At 30.4% G+C, this 22,825-nt stretch overlaps 2 protein-coding genes across 6 annotated transcripts; one reads left to right on the top strand and one right to left on the bottom strand.

The window, feature by feature from the left end:
• Nucleotides 1-2,810: 2,810 nt before the first annotated feature.
• On the top strand, nucleotides 2,811-7,011 carry LOC101205534 (SH3 domain-containing protein 2). Of its 2 annotated transcripts, none has more exons than XM_031881536.1 (10): nucleotides 2,811-3,024; nucleotides 3,713-3,835; nucleotides 3,920-3,989; nucleotides 4,142-4,293; nucleotides 4,595-4,696; nucleotides 5,271-5,471; nucleotides 5,587-5,649; nucleotides 5,735-5,899; nucleotides 6,323-6,412; nucleotides 6,545-7,011. In XM_031881536.1, the coding sequence occupies exons 1-10, from the start codon at nucleotides 2,965-2,967 to the stop codon at nucleotides 6,659-6,661; spliced, it is 1,143 nt and encodes a 380-aa protein (XP_031737396.1). In that variant the 5' UTR covers nucleotides 2,811-2,964; the 3' UTR covers nucleotides 6,662-7,011. The 2 variants fall into 2 exon arrangements, with proteins under 2 accessions (XP_031737396.1, XP_004150141.1); XM_004150093.3 differs by having other exon boundaries at nucleotides 2,812-3,024; nucleotides 6,323-6,397.
• A 1,700-nt stretch (nucleotides 7,012-8,711) lies between these two features.
• LOC101205767 (squalene synthase 12) lies at nucleotides 8,712-14,308 on the bottom strand. 4 transcript variants are annotated; one of them, XM_011650958.2, is made up of 15 exons: nucleotides 14,080-14,237; nucleotides 13,510-13,818; nucleotides 12,412-12,454; nucleotides 11,949-12,038; nucleotides 11,720-11,795; nucleotides 11,285-11,354; nucleotides 10,810-10,953; nucleotides 10,605-10,709; nucleotides 10,359-10,505; nucleotides 9,856-9,931; nucleotides 9,611-9,699; nucleotides 9,391-9,482; nucleotides 9,238-9,283; nucleotides 9,054-9,152; nucleotides 8,712-8,966 (listed from the first exon to the last, which is right to left on the bottom strand). In XM_011650958.2, exons 2-14 carry the CDS (start codon nucleotides 13,702-13,704, stop codon nucleotides 9,072-9,074), a joined length of 1,254 nt encoding a protein of 417 aa, XP_011649260.1. In that variant the 5' UTR covers nucleotides 13,705-13,818; nucleotides 14,080-14,237; the 3' UTR covers nucleotides 8,712-8,966; nucleotides 9,054-9,071. The 4 variants fall into 4 exon arrangements, with proteins under 4 accessions (XP_011649260.1, XP_031737126.1, XP_031737128.1 ...); XM_031881266.1 differs by having other exon boundaries at nucleotides 8,712-9,152; XM_031881268.1 differs by having other exon boundaries at nucleotides 8,720-9,152; nucleotides 14,180-14,308.
• Between the last annotated feature and the right edge of the window lie 8,517 nt (nucleotides 14,309-22,825).

The following is a 22,825-nucleotide window of genomic DNA, read 5'->3' as shown; positions in this document are numbered from 1 at the left end:
GTACATATACTTTATTATTTGCAAAAGTGACAAAAACTAAAATGTCACAAATGTCCTTCGTTACTGATATACATTTGATACACTTTATACGTGTCTGATACACCTAATACCCCTTGATACATTTGATATTTCTTGCTGATACACTTGATGCATCTAATACTCTTTGATACACTCGATACCTTTTGATATACACTTGAAACATCTTGATACGCATGATACTCCTCGTTACACTTGATTTTTCTCGATACACTTGATACCCCTTAGACCTTGATACTCTTGATTAGTTTGATACACTTAAAAGCTCCACTTATAAGTTTGATACACTTGATACACCACTAGTAAACTTGTTATGCTTCATTGGTACACTAAACAAATTTAATACGTTTGATGTACATGATATATTTGATACACTCGATGCACTATGCAAATACACTTAATTAGTATTGTTCACTTATAATTTGATTGATTAAATACATTTGATATGCTTGAAATCCTACTTATACACTTGATATACATTTGTAAACTTGATTCATGTACTTGATAACAATTCACTTTGCTGATATGCTTTAACAATATGTTGTTGATATACTTGATAATGATATATTGCGTTATATTATTCATATACATAATAATACTATAATGAACTTCATAAAATTTGAAAAAAAAAAAATGAAAACTATGTAATAAGTATATCAACCAACTAATACATAATATAAGTATATAACAATTATGGTATACAAAACTTAAACAAAGTAAAACCAAAACAAAATCAACGTAAAAAAATAAAACAAAATTATTTTAAACCATATTAAATTCAAAATACACATCGAATAAAGTAAAAAAAGAAAATCACAAATGAAGTTAAATTACTCTAATCAACAACACTGTTATAATTCAATTGACAAATTGTTGATTAATTTGATTGCGTTTGAAAATTACATTGCATTGTTACCGTTCTAATTTGGGTAAATACAAAAAAAAAAAAAAAAAAAACTAGTACTGTATATTGGAGTTTATTACAATTAATCTATTAATGAAATTTCGTTACGATCATACAAAATTTCATTACGAATCGGTAAACATGACCTAATATCAGGGCCGATGAATATTCATTCACACAAGTCTAGAAAAAAATAATACATAACAATAATTGATAAACAACAAGCTTACCTAAATCGATATCAACTATATATTAACGATTAAGAGATTTGCGATTTCATTTCACACACATTTTTGTATCAACAAAATTAAAAAACATTCTCAAACTCATAACCAAACATATCCAATCACAATCGTTGAATACTCTTACTAATTAAGGTATCAATAGTACAAATCGAAGGTGAATGAGTTTAAACAATTAACCTCTAACGTCGATTAAGCAAAGTTGTTGTTAGATATTAATTTTGATTTATTTATTATTTTGTCGAACTTTATTCTATAAAAAGTTGAAAATGTCTGCTTGTAAGAAAAGGAAGAAATGATGAAAATTTAAGAAAAAGGATATTATTGAAAAATGTGAAGCTAAGGCATGCTCACGCACTTTGAGAGATAAAAAGATAGTAAGTATATATTAAGATGAAACCTTAATATGGAATTGGACTTTATAGTATAATGAAATGTATACTTTATGATTATTTTCCTTGTATGGAAGTAATGATTGATAGCAATAAAAATGGTAGATTATTTTATACGCCACAATATTGCTAAGCTCTCAATTCATTGGTTGGCACCATTATTTATAATTATTATAAACCAATATTTCTCATTATATTCCAATTCTAACTTTTAAGAAAATTCAAATTAAAAAGATGATAAAAGATTCCAATCATGTTTTGAATTTCATAATTTAACCTACACTGTCAATTTGGAAGAGAGATTCTTACCTTGTTATAATTTTATCTATAAGTTTGTTGGTTTATCACTATCTAATTTTTCGATCTTTTTTTTTATGTTTTTTTCGTTATTGAGTGGACTAAACGTTAGAACAAAATTGAAACTTATTAAACACAAAATTAAAAACTTGTTCTTCTTAACACTTTTTTAAATTAAAGAAAGCATAGTTTTGAAACTTCAAAGACTAAGTTTTGCTTGATAACTATTTTGTTATTTTAAAATTAAGTCTATAGATTACTAAAACTTAAAAAGGAAACTTTCAAAAAATTATTTTTATTTTTAAATTTGGTTAAGTATTCATATAATGAAAAATGCAAATCATTCTTAGATTAGATGATAAAATATGTTTAATTTTTAAAAGCATGAATAGAACTTAAACTTCCAAAATGTCGAACTAATTCAAACGTAATATATTTCTATCTCGAAGTTTGATTATCAAACTATCCACCTCAAAGTCAAATTAGAAAGGTTTGAATCTATGCCCTTTCTTGAATTCTTTTTAAAAATAAAAAAGTAAAAGTCAAATATTAGATGGAGACAATTTTCGAATTAAACTTTAGGGAAAAAACATTTGGATACTTTTACATAAACGAGTCAATGTTTTTACAAATATAATAAAATTTTATAAACTACGATAAATATAAACTAATTCACTCCTAGTTTGGTTTAAGGAGTCGGTGAATTTCACGTAATCTTTTACACGAACGTTTTTTTTGTTGACAATTTTAGTATTTAAAACTAAAAAACCATCTTAGGATTAATTTAGGATAAAAGTAAATAATCATAACTTTGTACATAAAGAAATTAAGAAACTTTCATTTGTTTTTTGAAAAAAAGGATTTTAGGTAATGAAAATGAAAGAGAGACAAATGTAAATACGAAGCCTCCGAAAGCCTCAAGTGCTCATCTCATTCTCTTCCCAATTTTCAAAAACTAAATCAAATTATTTAAAAACAAAAACCTTTCATCTCTCTCTCTCTCTCTCTCTCTTCTCATCTTATTTTTTCTTCCTTCTCCGATCCCCCCGCCGTTTCTCCTCCGATTCCCGCCCGCCCAGATTCCTCCCGTCGTATGGATGCCATCCGAAAGCAAGCCACTAAGCTCCGTGAACAGGTCGCTCGCCAGCAACAGGTTTTTTTTCCCCCTCCTCCGATCGAACCCTAAACTCTTTCCTCTTGCTTAGATCCATTTCTGTGTTTTCTTCAATCTCTTCAAGCTTTCTTCTTCATTTTTGTAAATATTTTTCTTCTTCTTTCATGCCTTAGCTTCTTTGTTTTTTGTTTTTTTGTTTTTTTTTTCTCTTTATTTCGGAATATTCGATAATGCTACTCCTGGTTATGTGACTTTGATTCGGATGTCAATGCTTTTGTTGATTCATGACTTTTTTTTTTTACGAATTTATGGATCTGGAAGTTAAATCTTTGATTATCTAATCTTCGTTTATCTTTTGCTGGTGGATAATTTAAAGATAGAGATGAATGTGTTTTCCGCGGCATTTCTTATCAGCTAGGAGCCGGTAGTTTTTTGTTTATTGTAACAGGATTGATGTGATAGGTAACTGTAACTTTATGCTTTTTAAAGAGTTGTGGGTGAGTGTCTTATTCAGAAGAAATGCTCTTCAGAAAGTAGATAGAAATGGAAAAGAAGTTGAAGGAATGTGTTTCTGATCCATTTCCTGATCATATCTCTTCTCCATTTGTTTATTCATGGTTGCTTATCGTAATTTTAATGGAAGAGTGGTTAGCTTAGATTTTATTTGTGTATTATTGGTACTGCTAGAAAAGTCAATGACATAATGCAACCTCATTTTGTATTGTAGGCTGTACTCAAACAGTTTGGTGCTGGAGGATATGGAGGTTCGGATAACATTATTACGGATGAGGCGGAGCTTCACCAACACCAAAAACTAGAAAAGTTGTATATATCAACTCGTGCTGGAAAGGTTGCTACTCATCCTTATGGTTTCACTTCTTTATCTTTTCAAATGGTTGTTTCTATATTTATGTGAATTTTTTTCTTCTTTTAGCACTTTCAAAGGGATATTGTACGAGGAGTAGAGGGATATATTGTAACCGGTTCAAAACAAGTCGAAATAGGTAAGTTCTTTTATTTTTTTAACCATTGTTGTTATTTAAAAATAATTATCTTTGAGTTTAAAGTCTTACAATTGAATTGAGATTTAGATAATATTTGTTTGTAACATTTAGATCATTTTGTCATTGTTCTGTTTGTTCTCATTATTCGATAGGAACAAAGTTGTCAGAGGATAGCAGGAAATATGGTGCTGAAAATACATGTACTAGTGGCAGCACGTTATCGAAAGCTGCATTAAATTATGGGCGAGCCCGAGCTCAAATGGAGAAAGAACGTGGAAACATGCTGAAGGCTCTTGGCACTCAGGTTAGATTATGGATTTCTGTGCTAGATTAGATGTCATTTGAATTATAGCTAGTCAAATTCTTGCTGATTTAATTTTAAAGATGATTTAGTCTTTTTAGAAAAGTACAAGGGCCGTGCATAACTCATTCAGGTTAAAAATTCATGGTTAGATCTCTTTGTTAGGAATATAGGCAATTAAGGACTATGCCCATTCTGAGTTGAAATGATGAGGAACCCATCCATCCTGAGTTGCAACTCTTTAAATGATACTTTATTCACTAAGGACAGTGATTCAAGTGTACTTACACATTTCAATTAACAGGTAGCAGAGCCATTGAGAGCAATGGTTATGGGTGCTCCTTTGGAGGATGCTCGACATCTTGCTCAACGATATGATAGAATGCGACAAGAAGCTGAAGCTCAGGTAATTCGTCAATACTTTAAGATCCTCCATTATTTAAATTAATTGAAATGCTTATCGGAATGCATAGGAAAAGGGAAAAAAATTGTTATGAAATATGTGAAAAATGGATCTGAAAATTTTATGTTGGGTTTACTAAAATAATTATGGAATCCAAATGATAATGAGATTCATTACTAGCGATGTTATCTACTTTGACCTATATGAAACTAATTTACAGTTGTATGGGATCCACAATAAAATTACGGAGAAAGGAAAATGCTATGGTAAAAACTGGTGGATCTACATTAATAAGTAAATGGGAGTGGGAGTTTCCTATCTCTTGATGGAGTCCTACAGTATAATAAGTAGAAACTGTGGATTTACTAGTAGGAAATGACTTGACTTGATGTAAATTACAACAATGGGATTGAGGGTTACATGCGTACCTTTTCTCATTCTTGATATGTAAATAGGCCTTTTTTTTTAAAAAAAAGTTAATATATATTTTTATTGGCTCAGGATGTGATGTACTTTGGTAAGGTTTCAATTCCATCCTACGTTTAATTAAGTAGCACTTTATGTTCTACCTAGACAGGCTATTGAGGTTTTCAAGCGCCAGGCAAGAGTTAGGGAAGCACCGGGCAATGCTGAGATTACTGTGAAGTTGGAAGCTGCCGAAGCGAAATTGCATGATCTAAAGTCAAATATGGCAACAATGGGAAAGGAAGCTGCAGCAGCCATGGCTGCTGTTGAAGCTCAACAACAGAGGCTAACTCTCCAACGACTCATTGCCATGGTGGGTATAATGTTATCAGGACTTTTGGTGGTTTTCTGATTTTGTTTAGATGTATTTTATTTTTAGGAGTCCAAAGGTCGAAATTAATGGTATTGTATCATCCTGTATTTTGAAGGTTGAAGCAGAACGTGCCTATCATCAGAGAGTCCTTCAGATACTTGATCAGCTTGAAGGCGAGGTAGCAATCATGTGCCAGTTTGGTTATGAAGCTATTCACTTAATGTTGAAGAGTTATTAAGCATGTAATATTCTTTTGATGGTAGATGATATTGGAGCGGCAGAGAATTGAAGCTCCCCCGACTCCTCCTCCTGGTCCAAGTATCGACAATAGCATGCCGCCTCCCCCATCATATGAAGAAGTCAATGGTGTATTTGCTTCTCAAGCACATAATGGCTCAACAGATGCCATGGGTTACTTTTTGGGAGAGGTAGCTTGCCAATTTCCTTTTTCTTTGGTCTATTTGTTTTATAAAAATGCTAGCCAACTTTGCTCTTTGTTTGGGAACTACGTATATTATATTCTTTCAAAAGTCACAATAGAAATCTATTAGAATTTTGGACATGAATGGGAACGATTGTAGTGGTGAGCTGCAACAGTGTCGTAGTATTCAAGTTTCAATTTCAATCAGGTCTCTGACACACTTTCAAATCCCAGTTTTGATAATTGATCTTACGTTCTAACGAATTTTTACTCCAAAGGTAGCTTTGACATATTTATGTAAGGTCAAGGATAATGTCGCAACTTTAGAAAGAATAGGGGTAGTTTTGAAACAAAGAGCAATTTTTGTTTGTTCTTTCTTACCTTTCTTGGGTAAATTACTGTCTTGTTTGTTTTATCATCTCTCTTGTAGGTTATGCATCCGTACCTAGCTGAGTCAGACGTTGAGCTCAATTTATCAGTTGGCGACTACGTCGTTGTCAGAAAGGTTACATGCGTTTATGTATTGTAAACTAAATTCATACACCCTTAAATATTTGAATGGCAACATTTCAAAGTTATCCTTTCGGATTTGGAACGAACCTTGCTTACTTACCGATTGTGTTTTCATTTGGTTCTTTCTTTCTTTGAACAGGTGTCGAACAATGGTTGGGCCGAGGGAGAGTGCAAAGGTAAAGCAGGTTGGTTCCCGTTTGGATATATTGAAAGAAGAGAACGCGTACTCGCAAGTAAGGTTGCTGAGGTGTTTTGATCACTTTTGCTTCAATTTATTCGTCTCGGAATATTGTATGTGTATTTTTTTCTTCTTTTTCCTTTTTTCTTCTTTCATTAGGTGTACTCATATGATGCATCATGTTCTTGCTCATAGGATGCACATTCTACCAATTTTTGAGATTTTGTAACATAGACATCAACAATATCTAAAATTGATCTTTGTGGGGTGGGTTTAAAACTTTCTTTTTATTGCTTTTTACCCCCTTTTTATTCCCTTTCTTTCTTTCTCCTCCCCCCTTTTAGGAAAGGTTCTATTTGGCGTTCTGTTTTGACACGGTTGTATTATTCTCCAGTTTAGCCAATGAAGAACTTTGTTGATTTTAATTCTATCTCATTACTTTTATTTATTTAAAGTTGTGCATTGTTGATGAATTATTGTAAATTATAGAACTTTTTGTGATTTAGACATTGAAAATTTCAATTTTCACATCTACCACTGTTGTTGCCGTTTGTCACCCATCAAAAGCTATATTCTGTATTTGAAGTATTGATTATTCGATGATTCTAAATGTAGTAAGATTTTTAGGCTTTCTTTATTAGTTTCGTGGAGAATAGCACGAAGGGCCCAGCTATTCAGATTGTCATGTGGAGCAATATTTCTATGCCACAAACTTGGAATATGAGTGGGGTCAGGTGGGTTGTTATATCGAATTAGTCCATGATTGAAAAGAAAAAAAAAACCTTTTTCTTAATATATATATACACAATCGAATAGTAGCAACTTATGTTGGTGTGATTGTGTTGGGGTTATATACATGAAAATTGAACTTTTATAGGTCAAATTGTAACATTAGGTTGAGTAGTTATTGATGCAATTGTTTAAGCAAAGATGGACAACTCTATATTGCATGATATAGAAGACTTTTAATCTTAACAAACATAAGTTATTATCAAATTCTTTAATTAAAATATGCCATCACTATGTTCGTTGAAATATGTTCGATTACATCCTCAATCTAAAATTGCATTTATTATGTTATTTCTTGTATCTCCTTTTGATTGTTTTGTTTCAAGTACATTAGCCACCTCTAATCATAAGAAAATGAATTGATGCTTTTTTAATGCAAATTTATACTCATGGAAACCTCCATTTGATCAATTGTGTTTATTTAGCGTTTTAGGATAAGTGGGAAAAGGTTCGAAGATTTGAACATTCAATAAGTTGTGTTTATTTATCAACATCCTTTTAGGACAAGTGAAAAAAATGATTTGAACTTTTTAGAACGAGTGAAAAAAATGATTTGAACTTTCCGTAAAAGAGTACATGTCAATTATCTTTGAACTATGTTCACTCATATAATCAAAAGTTAGATTTTTTTTACCTTTTCATTTTTTAAAACTGCTTTTTAGGTAGATAACAATTTAAATCAAACTTAATAAAATTTTCACCACAGGGATATTTTCACATTTTTATGGATTTTGATATCGAATATGTATGAACCAACATCTTTTGTTGCACGGTACAAAAATCCATAAAACATAAAAAACAAGCAACAAAATGTTTGTTATTAATGTAAATGTAAATAATAAACATATCAACTTATCTAAAAAACGGGAAAATGTTTTACGTTAATTAAAAATAATTCTCTTTACACTATTTCAAACCAACAAATTTTGTAGGGGTAATTATTTTATATGACAAAATAGCTAAAAATATATTAATGTTAAACAATAAAGAACCACGATCTCTTATAAAATTCTACCGATGTCTACCATCGAAAAACCGACATTATTCTATATTTATAAATATTTTGATTCATTTTGTTATATTTGAGATTCCAACATTTCTGTTGATCCAACAGATTCTCCTTTGTATTGGTAAGGTTTCAAATGGCATAAAAAAAAATATAATTTGATGTGCACTAAATTGGTATTAGGGAGTTCACAATCTAAAAGAAAAAGCTTTACCCCCAAATCAAAAGTAACAACAAAAAACAAAAAGAAAAAAAAAAAGAAGCAAATAAACAATCAGCAAGAAACAGATCAGAAGTAGATGAATAACATATGTTAATTGCAACTTACTGTTATGAAGAGATTTTAAATCAAAGACTTAATTCCTTATTATAAGATTGAAAAAAGATGAATATAACAAGCTTATTTTCATGTATTTCTCACTACAACCATTAGAAGGTTACAGGATTTCACTTGTTTCCTGCTCTGTACTAAACAAACAGTAACTATCACCCATTGTAATACTTAAACAAAGCTCTAAGAAAGATAATGGAGCCAGAAACTTAACCATAACGTGCACATTTGCGGTGTGTTCTGTTGGAATTCATATACTGCATTCCAAGAGAACAAAGTTAGAAGCATGAATGACTAGACAGTGTTTGATTGTTTTCCTTTGATCCCGTCGGTACGAACCTAACCTTACTAGAGTTTGACGCTCATACAGATTGGTTGGCTGGTAATCGCTTGGCAGAGAGATAAGCAAGAATGATGCATAATAGGCTGAAAAGTATAACAATCTGGACAGGAACAACAGAAATATCATCAGATATTCTTACGTTGTAATGATTTCGTTTTGAATCGATTTGGGTAATAGAAACTCACCACAGCTGGATTGAACATTGGCTCACTTCTGACTACATACAATTTCCTGGCGAACAAATAAACACAGACAACAGATTTTCAGAGGGCGGGCGCAGAGGAATTCAAGGTTGAAAGATAGGGGAATATTAAGTGATGAGGACGGACAATACAAACCTCCTGTTCAAGATTCCCGACTGCTTGCAGGTTTTCTGTATTGCCTCGATTCTGCTCAGGGTTTTAGAAGCATTAGGATCATTGCTGTTGACCTGTAGAACCCATGGATGTTAGTTTTCTAAAACAACTTTAGATGATGATGTGATAACCTCTGATATTTATGCAGAAAAGCAACATGCGATAACAGAGCAATCGCCGAGTCTGACAGGAACATTTCTACCTTAGCCTTCAGCATAACAGAAAAATCAAAGAAAGCTCCATAGACGTCAGCCATTGTTTTCGTTCGATCAATGACCTTTGCAGTAAGACCTGCAGAACAAAAGCCATAAAAATTCAAACTAGGAGTAGTTCCTAAAAGGATAGATTTCTCTTTAACTTCTCTCCCAATGGGTGCACCCTTTTGGGGATTTTTTTTACAGATTATTTGTTAAAAAATAAAAAGGGAACCGTAAATGAAAATCTTACCCCGGCGCATTTTAACCACCCCTCTGAAGACTTCTACGTTATTGTAGCATAATGCTAGAGTTCCAATTGCCATAATCTATCAAGAAGATACCAAACTAGATAATTACTGCTATATAAATGTTAAAATACTGTTCTTGGCATGAAAGAAATGTACAGCAGCATTTATTTGGTTCAAATTTTGTACTTAATTGTGCAATAATGGACCATTGCTTCAATATGAAGCAGGAAGAAATATGTACATACAATGAACTTGTATAATTAAAAAGTGTTGGTGGTTTCTTTTCTCTGGTATATACAATTATTAACGGAATTGAAATCATCATTTCATATAAGCATGCTTGGAAAAGTTGATTCTTGCTTCAAAAGTTATTAGAAGAAGGTCAAGGGGCGAACCACGCCATTAGGTCCGTATAAGTTTGCAAGTCTGACGGTACAAATGCATGAGCACAAAGGGGAAACACTTGCGTATGACTTATCCTACATGGAGAGAAATTTTTTCATACCTGAGGAATAGCACAAAACCGAAATATGGAAAGATCTCTTAAGTTGGACATGTATTTCAGACAATCCTCCACATGGTTCAAAGCATTAGTGACCAAATCATTGAGGCATTGCACGGCCTTGACTGAATTCTCCTCATATTTAAAATCCTGTACAGCACAGAGACGAAACAATCAAATCAGATTAAAAGATAGTATAAGATTTAGATTGTCCAAAGCAAAAGGCAAAAGGGATATAGACTTATACACCTCTAATTTATCAGCATATTTGCCCCAAATCTCACGAGGCCAAAACATCCGGGACTTTGGAATCTCATTAATGTCCTCCAAGTAATCTCGGATAATGTTGGTTTTCTGCATTAAATAGTTAAAAAACGAACATGTCAGAGTCAAACTTTAACAAGTTAATGAACTATTTGAAAGAACGATGATCACTTAAGTTATAGTAGTTAACCTGGAGAAACAATCCCATAGAATTTGAAAGAGAATCAGGTGCCAAATCCTCCAACTCCGCAGCATGGAACAGCTTAGATAAACCTAGTCCGACAAGTCCCGCTACGTAGTGGCAATATTCATCATAATCATCAACCGTCTCTACCTACAAGAAGAGAAGAAATATTTCAGTCTCTTCACGAGTCAATACATTACTTCAGCTATGTTCCTTATAACTAATTTATTACTTTATTAGGTAGGAAAGAAAAAGAAAATGCGTATTATTGACATTTCGATAAATTAACAGGAAATAGTTTAAGAGCATTAATTTTAGCGGCCCCTAAGCAGGTCTTATCGATAGACTAGTGCTAAAAAAATGGCACAAAATGCAATGCAAATAAAGAATCAACATACGAAAGGAATATATTGCGTCAAAAGTAAATAGAATGTGAATCTAAAGGCCAATATAAAATATGGATGACAGACTCATTTTGTACCTCTTTGCAAATGAATTTAGCCATTCCTGCACCCATTCTTTTTGTGATATCCTCAATCGCTTCCTGGTACCTGCAGAAGCAATTGAACATAGTGAGTTAAACACAAGAATTTTTAATGAGATGTTCCATTTTAAGAACTTCAACAAGTTGAAGACCTTTTATTTGATACCAAAATGAATAATTTTATGTATTCTTTTAAGAAAGAAAATAAGAAAGCAGAAATAATTGCAGTGATGAAGTGAATTAAATTCAGAAAAAGCATCGTCATTTATGTACCACCATCCCAGAACCATTAGTTGTAGTTAGATCTTTAAAAAAGTCCCCAAGCCAGAAAAGATGTGGGGGGAGAAAACATTGGTATAGACATTGATCAACAATTAATTACTGTCTTTGTCAAAAAGCATCAGATAGGAATCAGTAGGTTCCAGTAACAACCCTTTCCCAAGTTCTAGAAACGCAGTTGAAACGTGATGAAACTCATCCATCAGAACTTTATAGTCCTTTGTGCCACCTAAATATAGAAACAAGCACACATTCAGTAGAAGAAGAGGAGAACCTAAATAAAAATCACTCTTAAAACATCCTACTCATAAGCACAGAACTTTATTTTATTAATTTGTTTTTTATTCTAAAGAGAGGACAGAATTATAAGTACAAAACTTACATGAAAAGTGCCAATCACGGTTATATATGTGACAGTGAAAAGCTTTCAGAATGGGCACTTTAATGTCTGTTTGTATGCTTGTATCATCCTCTGTAAAGAAAATATTAATGTTAGATCAGTTTCAAAACATCTATCTGGAGGGCAGAGGGGAATTCTTTCAGAAACCCGAGAGGAGTAAAATGAAAGGTACAACATGAAGCCTAAGGATAGAAGCAAATGCTGTCAATCGAAAAATATCAATGATAATAAGACCATTAGGCTAATCCACATCAAAATGAAACAAACAGGAAATTCTACATGTTCTTCATAACACAGTATAAAGCCACTAAAATGGCAACATAGTTATTATATTCAACCTACGTTAATTAATATTGGAGAAAAACCATTAAATTTCTTGAACTCAAGGCTAACATGCATACATCAGGATCTCACATACAAGAAGAAGTAAAGAGGTCATTCATACCAACAGTGTCGAGGGCTCGCAGAACAAGATAAAATATGCACACCTGAAATAAACAAAAATTATAAGCTAACAATTATTATGATGGACTAACAAATACATACACTTCAATGATAACTGGACAAACAAACACTGAGATTGTGTAGTAAGAGCTATTACTTGTACTACAATCCAATGCAGTAAAGACAGTGAATGACATGTCCAAAAATAAACAAATAATACCCAGCATAGCTTTGAAGAAAAGAAATATTGGCATAATTGCAAGTGTGTTATGGTATGAGGAAATGAAACTGGAAAGAATTCAAAGTGATGAAAGATTTGTAAACATGAATAAATTGCCCAGTAGATGCTATTCATAAAAATAGTGGAACCACCTGGTTGGTACAAATATGAGTTCATATAGTTGGCAATTTTGTGAGAAAAGCTGAATTGTCCAAATATATATGTGTGTGTGTTCTTCTGCATCATTTAAAAGTCAATGGATAAATGGTTAAGGAAACTACAGATGAAATTCATTTAGTTTGCCTACTTCCCGAATAGATTCAAACATTGCTGTGAATTAGTAAATCAAGAAACACTACAATCCCATTAAAGGTGGTAGTGGTAACTTCAATGGAATTAACCTTGGTAGCTTCTACGATTGTATAGGTACTAGTTTCATGAAAATTAATTGAGATATAATATTATGATTTGCAGATTTCGAGCCATAACAGTGTTTAAAATCATAAGGTATCATTTACAAAATCGAGTTGATTTTTGATAATCCCGAATCCATTATTTTACTTTCCAACAGAATTGTGATGGTGATATTGGAGCTATAAATTGTGTATTCTTCAGTAAAAAAGGTAAAAAGCATCAGATTCTACGGCTATCAATATTTTTCTTCACTAACAACGTTGCAAAAAACGATCAATCCTCCAAACTGCTGAAAAAGAAAAAATCCAACAGAGCTGATAAATAGATTTCATCGTCAGCACCATAAACCCAGAAAATTAACCTGATTCAATCAACTAAAGAAACACCAACTTATCAATATTAAGAATAATAAGAAAAAAAAAAAAAAAAAAAAAAAAGACGTGTAACACTTGATGCTCAACTTACAGCATTGCGAAGCTCGGGCTTAAGCTGCTGAATAACGAGTGCAAAACTTCTTGAGACCTTATGCAGCATGGTATAGCAGAATCCCCAATGAGGCTCAGGTGGGATCTGCTTCTCCGCATGTCTAGCGGCTATTTTCAGTTTCAAAAGTGGATAAAAGTCATCTGGGTGTTTCAAAATCGCCCCCAAGCTCCCCATTTCTCGCTCCCAAATCCACAGAGCTTCAGATCTCTGACTGGTCAACTCCCACAACAAATGCCCAATTCCTCAAATGGGATTTCCTATTCTTCAATTGATGATGAGAAATTCACACTAGAAAGCAAAAAGAAGAGAATGATTCAAACCCAGATGACTACAAAATGAATGAAGGGTTGTTTTCAGATATAAGGAAAACAAACAAGGAGTGAAGTTTGAAAGAAGAGTTTTTAGGTGCTATGCAAAATCAAAATCTAAAAAATCGTTGAGGATGGTGTAATATAATCAGAGATTGATAAGAAAGAAACGTGAAAGACGTGGGTTTGTTTCTTAAGACAGAAATGAATGAGGAAGTTGAAGAGAGAGAGAGAGAGAGACCTCAACTGGTGGATCAATGGTGAATTATACAAATTGACAAACGGGCTTTTTCAAGAATTACACACAAATTTTTTAGGCCTCAAGTTCAGATGACAATCACCTTCCAGTCGTCTTCTTCCTTTGGCTGTTTCATTTTGATTTACTTTTAATTTATTTTAGTGAAATTGGACGTAACAATTGACCGTTTTCTACCTTTATATACAGTAGGGTTCATCAAAAATAACAAAATGACACCGTTTAAGTTTTATATTTTAAAAGCAACATTTTTAAAAACTTTCCATTTTGTATTTACGAGCAATCTTGGTCGAGATAGCCCCAAAGATTTCATGTCTTATTCTAATTATCAAAATACTCTCGTTTTTTTTTACGTTTGATATTCACTTTCCCCAAATAAGCTTCTCATTTTGGTTGGGTTTGAATATTTTGCTCTCAAGTTTGACTGATTTTTACTTGACAAAATCTTACAAAGTGTATCCTCAAGTATATGTCAAGCTTAAATATGTAGAGGTAATTAACTTTGGCTATTGGAGTTTTTTTTCTTCTTTTATATAGTATTAAGTTAATCCAGGTGGTTTTATTCGATTAATTTCAACAATTTCATCAATTTAGGCATGTATAGATGATGAATCTCGGCCAAGATTGATGAAATTGTTCGAAGATTTGTTGAATGAGTCCTGAGATTTGTTGCATTTCATTTGCATTATGTGAGGTTATCAGTGTAGATTTCGGTAGAGATTAACCCAAGATACATCACAAAATGTAAGTAAAACCATAATCTCGTGGCATCTTGATGCAATGTTGCCCAAGTTTCATTGTTAAATTCCTCGGTTGAAATTGACCCTAGAGTGCCCTAAGTTTTATGACAGATTACTAGTTTTATTTTGATATGTATGTTTTATGTTTAGCATATGCCTCTTGTCACCAAAATCGTCAATGCATACATTTTTCTTGCAAACTTAATCTGTTGTTTATACTTAGTGAAAATAGTCTCGAATATTGAAAACAAGTTAATGCCTAAGCAATGTATATGTTTAGAAAAACCATGTTTGGACATTTATTGGACGTTAAGTTGGTTTTCAATGGACCTATGTGCCTTTACATCTTGCTGAGAGAGGTTAAGGATGAATGAGAGGACATTATTAGCTTTAAATTATTAGGTGAGGTCTCCTTTGGGCGGAAAGATTTTGACATTATCATGGGGTTGAGGTATGGGCTAAGATGTGCGGTTGAATTTGAAAAGAATAAAGCTCTTAGACTGCGACGATTATATTTGGGCGATAGGATGAATATTAACGGTGCTAAGTTGGATAAAGATTATCTGAATATTTAGTTTGAGAGTGACGAGGATGAAACAAAGATATCTCTATTTATTTCATGGAACTGGCGATGATGGGAGAGAGAGGAGGCAACACATGGAGTGAACCATATAATTAGGTCCCATAGACGATTTGGAGGACTTCATCAGCTACATGGTTCAGGTGATTATGGGATTTATTGTTGTAAACATTTCGAATATGATGTAACCCGCTCTTCTTTTGAACCCTATTCCCAAATTACATTCTCTTGTTTCGTAGACAATTAACCGTATAACTATGAGCTAATAGAGCCTTCTTGTAATCTAAAAACATTTATTCAATTAGAAGGAGATTCACAAAAGCTTGTTTATTAAATGTCGATTAGAAGAAGATTGAACAAATGTAACTAACGAGAAAGTTGGATATATATAATATTAATACCAAACACAATGAATCGAATAAAGAAACAAGTCATAGAATAAAGAAACAAGTCAGCCAAAACAAAGGTGTTAGGTTAGTAAATCTTGGGCCAAAGTTGCTTCAAGATCCCCTAGGATGAAAATCAAAAGGCTAGGTTATTAAATATTAAGCCAAAGTTGTCTCAAGATCTCTAAAGATGAAAAACAAAAGGCTTATTATTATTAAATCTCTGGTCAAAGTTGCCCTGAAATCCCTCAAGTTGCTATGAGATCCCTCGGGATGAGTAAATAGAAGACTTTAGTTATTAAATCTCAAGCTAAAGTTGTCCTGAGATCCTCCAAAATGAGAAACATAAGGCTTTTGGTTATTAAACTCGAGCCAAAGTTGCCTCGAGATCCCTAGGATGAAAAACAAAAGGCTTTAGGTTATTAAATCTCACGCTAAAGTTACCTTGAGTTAGATAGAGTTTTAGGACATAATTGCTTAATTTAAAATCTCGATTGATCTTGGACAAAAGTTTGCCCGTTATTTAAACAAAAACACATGCAAAACATATCGAAAGAGATTTTCATTGTATTCTCGCCCGTGACCAACTGAAAAATGTATTAGAATGAAGTCAAAAACAAATAGTCGAGTACACATCTGCATCATGATATTAATTTTATAATGTAGATTTTTCATACTAGTTCAAAATATAAACGATGTACTATTAATTGTTCACAAGTTTAGCTCTTCATGTTTTTTGATTGTGACCTACGACCTTGATAACTAAAGTTAGGCTTTCTCACATTGATTGTTTGATTAATTTAATTTCACGTAATTTTCAATTATTTGTAACAAACCATTAAAAATTTTCATAGTTTATCCTCTCGATAAAAATTATTTTCATGAAAATTTTAATGCACTTGATGTGTTCGACCCAGTCTTGCTATTAAGACTAGCTCTTGTAGTAGTTCGCTAATAAAATATTTGGTTCGAAATTAGGCGATAGAAATCAACATGTTCGACCACGTGTTAACATCAAATCATATTTGATTTTGAAACTTTGAGCATTTGTTCTGAATTATATTTGAAATAACAAGTTTAGTAACTTTGTTTTGATTAATTACATATTAATAACCAATTTTGAAATGTAACATCAAACAGATAGGTAGGTAAGGCAGCAAGCAAATGACTCAATTTAACTATTCTTCAATAACTATTATTCTGGCATATAATAAATGCATAGCCAACCTCTTTAGTTAATAAACAAACAAATTTAATATGATCATGTGTAACACAATCAATTATTTCAACATATATATAACAATATATTTCTTCTCTCACAGCTTGATTTTTTATTTTTTATTTTTAACTCACAGCTTGGAATTGAAATATAATAGCATGGTAGGTGGTAAATATTCAACTTTGAAAGGGTCAAAATATTATTTCTTATAAAATATCGATCGATTGGAATAAGGGTCAAAATTCGTAGAGTAAAAGATATCTAAAGTTTTAAACCAAGTAGAACAATAATTAAATGTAATTGATGTTAACTTAAATTAAAGCAACTACTCGTAGTGAGAGTGATCACATATCGAATTCATACGTCTATTCAACTATGAGTGTGATAAAATATTTGTTTAATTATAATTGCTTTTTGCAATTTTTACAAAATTATGAATGTGTATACTGTACATAATTTATGATCTTTAATAAGTAAACAAATTCAAATCTTTAATTTTAGAGATAAATAACATGATAAATACAAACTAAGCTAAGCTAATTATTTTAATATCTAATATATCATTAAGTGACACTTTTAAGTAAGTTTTCGAAACACTTTCAAATATATATACATATATATATATATGTATGTATGTATATGTATGTATATAGAATATCTTAAAAATTTAATCATTTGACATTAAATATATTTTCTGTAAAATATACTAAAATAACTTGTTTGAGTCCAATAAAATAAAATAATTTGCCCACCAAACTTTTTTATAATTTAAACATTAGAACAACCTTGTATTCTTATTATAATTATGTATATATATAAAAGAAAAGGTTTATTAGTACAAAAAGAAAAATGGAAAAACATGTTCACTTCACGTTGTCCAAACGTGGGCTGGCCATCCTTATACGTTCTTCTAAGTTCTACCTCCATTTTCAATTTCTTTTATTCGAAGGGAAATTGCCTGAGATAATAAAAATAATAATTCCTTTTTTTTTTAAATAATTGGTGACATCTCACTTCATATATTCGAAATTTGATAAATATGAGAATAAAAAGACGATAATTTACTTTTAAATTTTACTATTATTGTAATTTTGAAAATATAAATGATATAAACTTTATTATCATAATTTTTTTTTTGCTATTTGTGTAAACTCTCTTTATTTTAATACATTTTCAATAATTTAATTTAAAAATATTATTTGGATGGTTCTTCTTAAGAATTATATATTAAAAAAATAAATTATTACAATTGATAACAAAAGTTCACTAAACAACAAAAAAAAACTTAAGCTTCATTTTGCTATTACACGTAAATATTTATCTACTCTACTATTTAGAGTGGATTTTAAACCATATTTATTAGAAAATTTAATTAAATAGCTCTAACCATATTTATTAGAAAATTTAATTAAATAGCTCTCGAGGTAGGTTGAAAATAGCTCTAGCTTAAATAACAATAGTAATTTTTATAGAAAATAGTTAGGATTTGAATATATAGTAAAATACTAATAGATTATAATAAGAATTTGAAAAAATTCACAATAAATTTGTAGTGGAGGTTGAAGTTTACAATTTTGTACCTTGGACTAATCATACAAGACCGTTCGTCCAACTAAATCTTAGATACGTTTGAACAAATAATTCTTAACACTTTTGACTTTTTTTTTAAAATGTTTTTATTACCATTAGGTCAATCTATTACAGTTTAAGTTTATAATTTATTATAAATATATAGACAAAAAATGGAGAGATCATAATAACAACTCGACTAGGAAAATACTTGGAGGTAGCGAGACAAAACAAACGCTACCGATCACCACTTAGTCCACATAAAAACAAGTCATGAGATTTAAAAAAAATTATTTAAAATCAAGTAGTTATTTTATCTATTTAGAATAATAAATATGATATGTTACATGAGAGGAAGGTAGCCAACGCTAAACTTAAATTATAATATTTAGCCAATAGACCAAATATTATTCTTCACAAATATATATATATATATATAAATAAATAAATAAATAAATAGAGGTACGTACTCAAATCATCTCATATAATAAAGAAAGGTATCTGCTTTCTAGGGGTATTCAATAAATTATAATATTTAGTCAATAGACCAAATTTGGAGTTTGATTAAATTAATTAATTTGATGAATTCAATGGGAACTTGCAAATAATAATAATAATAATAATAATAATAATAACAATTCTTAGGGCATTTCACCCATGGCTTTATTATAATCACTTCCCTAATTTTGGATAGGTCTTTGTAGTTTGAATCTCTATTTATGGTTGTGGAAAGAAATAGTATTACAATACAAATATATAAAATTATTTTAGACGACAATTTAAAATTATTTTATAGATATAGTAAAAATATCACAATTGATATGTGATTGATAAATATGATAGATCGAAATAGATTGACTGTTATTTGTGTTTATATCGTACAAGTAGACATAAATAGTAGTCGATCGTAAATAAATGATGATATTTTGCTATATTTTCAAAATATTTTAGTTTATTTTACTATATTTGAAAATAACCTTAAAACGTATCACATTCCTTAAAAAGTTAAGTTGAGTTAGTTACGAGCTTATATAATATTATATTATTTTATTCTAAAAATCTCATACAATTCTTTTTAACTATTTGATAATTACATGTTAAAAAAATAATTCATTATTTTTTATGAAAGAGAATTTTGAAGGTACAATTGTTTTAATTATTAAATCACATACATCTCTACACATGACAAAGAAAATAGTGAATAGAATTAATTTTAACCGATTTAAACAGAGTATAGTATTATTGACATAAAAATGTGTATTATATCAACTTTATAGTTAGAAATTTGATTCATCCAAAATAGTGTCGTAGAAAAATAGAAATAAACTAATTATAATAACACAAACCATTAGATGGAATTTAATTAACACAATTAAATGATTTGAAAGTATTAACAAATTTTGAATATTTTATATCATCACTAATACATAAATCATGTAGTGTTTCTCAATAGTCAATTTTTACAAATATATTACTAATATATATAGATGTCCTTCACTCATCAACTATTCTTTTTTTGTGTACATTATGATAATTGAGCACTTTTTAATGTAAGTTTTCAATATATACCATTGTTAATATGTTGTTTTTATCTATTAGCTACCTATTTCTCATGATTCATGATTTGCTTCCTCTTTTTTTGAATGTTTATAAATAGTATATTCATAATTGATATATCATATTTAAGTCTATCTCAATAGTAGTTACATGTATCTATTATTGATATTTATAGTGATTGGTCATATTTTGTCTAAAAAACTCAACAAATTTGGTTTGTGTGTCAACATGAGCTTAGCTCAACTGACATTATGTTTGTATTATCAATCTGAAGTTTGATTCTTTCATTACACGCTTTAATTAATTATATATATATATATTTTTTAAAAAAAGGATTATGTGATGTTTATTTATTTATTCTCTTGGTTTCGCTTCACTCATGTGTTATCAGAATCCCATTTTGTTGTAGTTAATTCTTACTAGGATTTTGTTCCGTTGATATGTTATTGCAAAATCAGATAAAAGTCACTAATACAAAAGTAAACTATGTTAATGTTTTTTAACAATAAAGAATTATTACTTTTTTCAGTTGAAATTGCATCAAACCGTAAAATGCAAAAAAAAAAAAAAAAAAAAAAACTCATACGAAACCAAATAAAACTACACGTTTGTGTCAAACTGAAGTAAAATCGAACTGTAATATGTAGTTTGATTTAAATTCCAAAGAATCTCAGGCCACCAAAACATTTTTTAAATTTCGAATAATCTCGAGCCATCAAAACACCAAGTTCGATAACATTTGTCTTTTTGTTTCAAATTTCGGACATTCTCGAGCCACCAAAGCACTAAGTCCCAAAGAATCTCAAGCTATCAAAGCATCGAGTTCGATAAAATTTGTATTTCTGTTTTAAATTTCGGATAATCTCTTTCTATTTTAGATTCCAGTGAATCTCAGGTCAACATATTTAACCGAGTTTTATAAACAAAAATTTTATGAACATTTCTTTAATTTTTTTTTTTAAATGAAGCGGTTCAGTTCAGTTTTAGACTTGGTTTAAAACATTAAATCGTACCGAACCGCATAAGAAACGGTTTCAACATAACACAAACAGCACAAAACCACATTTAATCGGTTTTGATTCGGTTTCGATTCGGCATTTCAAATTTCAAATATTTTATGAATACTCCTACTTTACGTTTTAAAACCATCATTGAAGTCAGCATCAAGAAAGTCGAAGTTAATGACAATTAATAAGCGTCAAGTATGTTAATGTTAATGACATTTAAAAAACATCATATAATATACTTGTTTATGACATTTGAAAAATGTCAACTCTCTTTCAGATTTTTTTTCAATTTTTTAAAATTTTAATTCAATTGCAGTTTTTGTTCGTGTATTACCCATGTAATCCTTGTCGTGTGGTCTAACAATCTCATAAATATGCATCAGAATAATTCAAAAACTTCAACATATATTAATATTTAACCACACACACATATATACACACACGAACATTTTGAAAATTTTACATATTTGTTTGTTATTGTCATATATACAAAACATTACTTCCATCAACCATAACTTAATATAATAATTCAAAAATTACAAAATAAATTCAACTATGTTATTCCAAAAATCACAAGACTACAATTTTAGTTCAAGAAACACAAACTTAATTAATAACCTTAGATGAACTTGGCTTCAAATACAAACTTGGGTTCCACAACCTAAACCAAAATACAACAACGTCAAGTTAAATTGGGTTCAAATAGTTGTATTCCTTATGCCACTACAAAATTTAAAAAAAAAAAAAACAATAAAAAATGTCAAAAACTAAAAATTCTAATAGTTCAAACGAGAAGAAATTAAATCTAACAGTGATTGTCAACATGTACATAGAAGAAAACAACACACAAACTATTGCATTACTTTTAGGGTACGTTTGGATTCACTTAAAGAAAAAAAATGTTTTTCAACAAATTCATTTTTTTTGTTTAAACTCTTTTTCTTAAAAAATTGTTTAAAATACACATTTTAAAGGACTTTCAAATATTTTAGGTTTTTTTTTAATATCTTAGTTTCTAAACTAAACACTTAAAAAAATCCGAACACAAAACAATTATTCCAACTTAACGAAATCGGGTAGAATATTGAAAATTCAAAGTAGACATCATGATAAAATATCAAAAATTCATCTCATTCCAAATCCTTCCCTCTATTTCACCGTGGTAGTTGGGGACTTAATCGGTTCACATACCCCGCCACTACCAAGTAAACGACTATCGACAATCTTATCAACAACCATACATTTAGGGAATTACATTCTTATATTCACTTATTTCACCTAAACATAAATATAGGTTACCAAAGGTAGTGACAAATGTTCCTAACAAAATTGGGATGAATTTTAATTAGCCAAAGAGTACAAGCTCTCATTTAAGTAGCATATTACACACATATAAGTATTATTTTTGTAGCATCGTATCAGTACTCATTAACATATCTATAAGAGTAAAATTGGTCTCCACAAGATCGAACCTTATATTTACACAACTCCAAACAAAACAAAAGATCAGTGAGACTAATATATAAACATACCATCCATGTCATAGAACTAGTTAAAATGGTAGTTAGTGATATATAATTAAATTTATCTTTACTCACTAACTTAAGTTATTGAGTCAATCGATAAGAACAATTGATCTAATGTTATAGTAACTATAATGATTAGCAATTTTG

The sequence above is a fragment of the Cucumis sativus genome, chromosome 2 (assembly GCF_000004075.3).
Source record: "Cucumis sativus cultivar 9930 chromosome 2, Cucumber_9930_V3, whole genome shotgun sequence".
Classification (NCBI taxonomy): Eukaryota; Viridiplantae; Streptophyta; class Magnoliopsida; order Cucurbitales; family Cucurbitaceae; genus Cucumis; species Cucumis sativus.
Note: the sequence above shows the minus strand (reverse complement) of the source record. Positions and strands in the feature narration are given on the sequence as shown.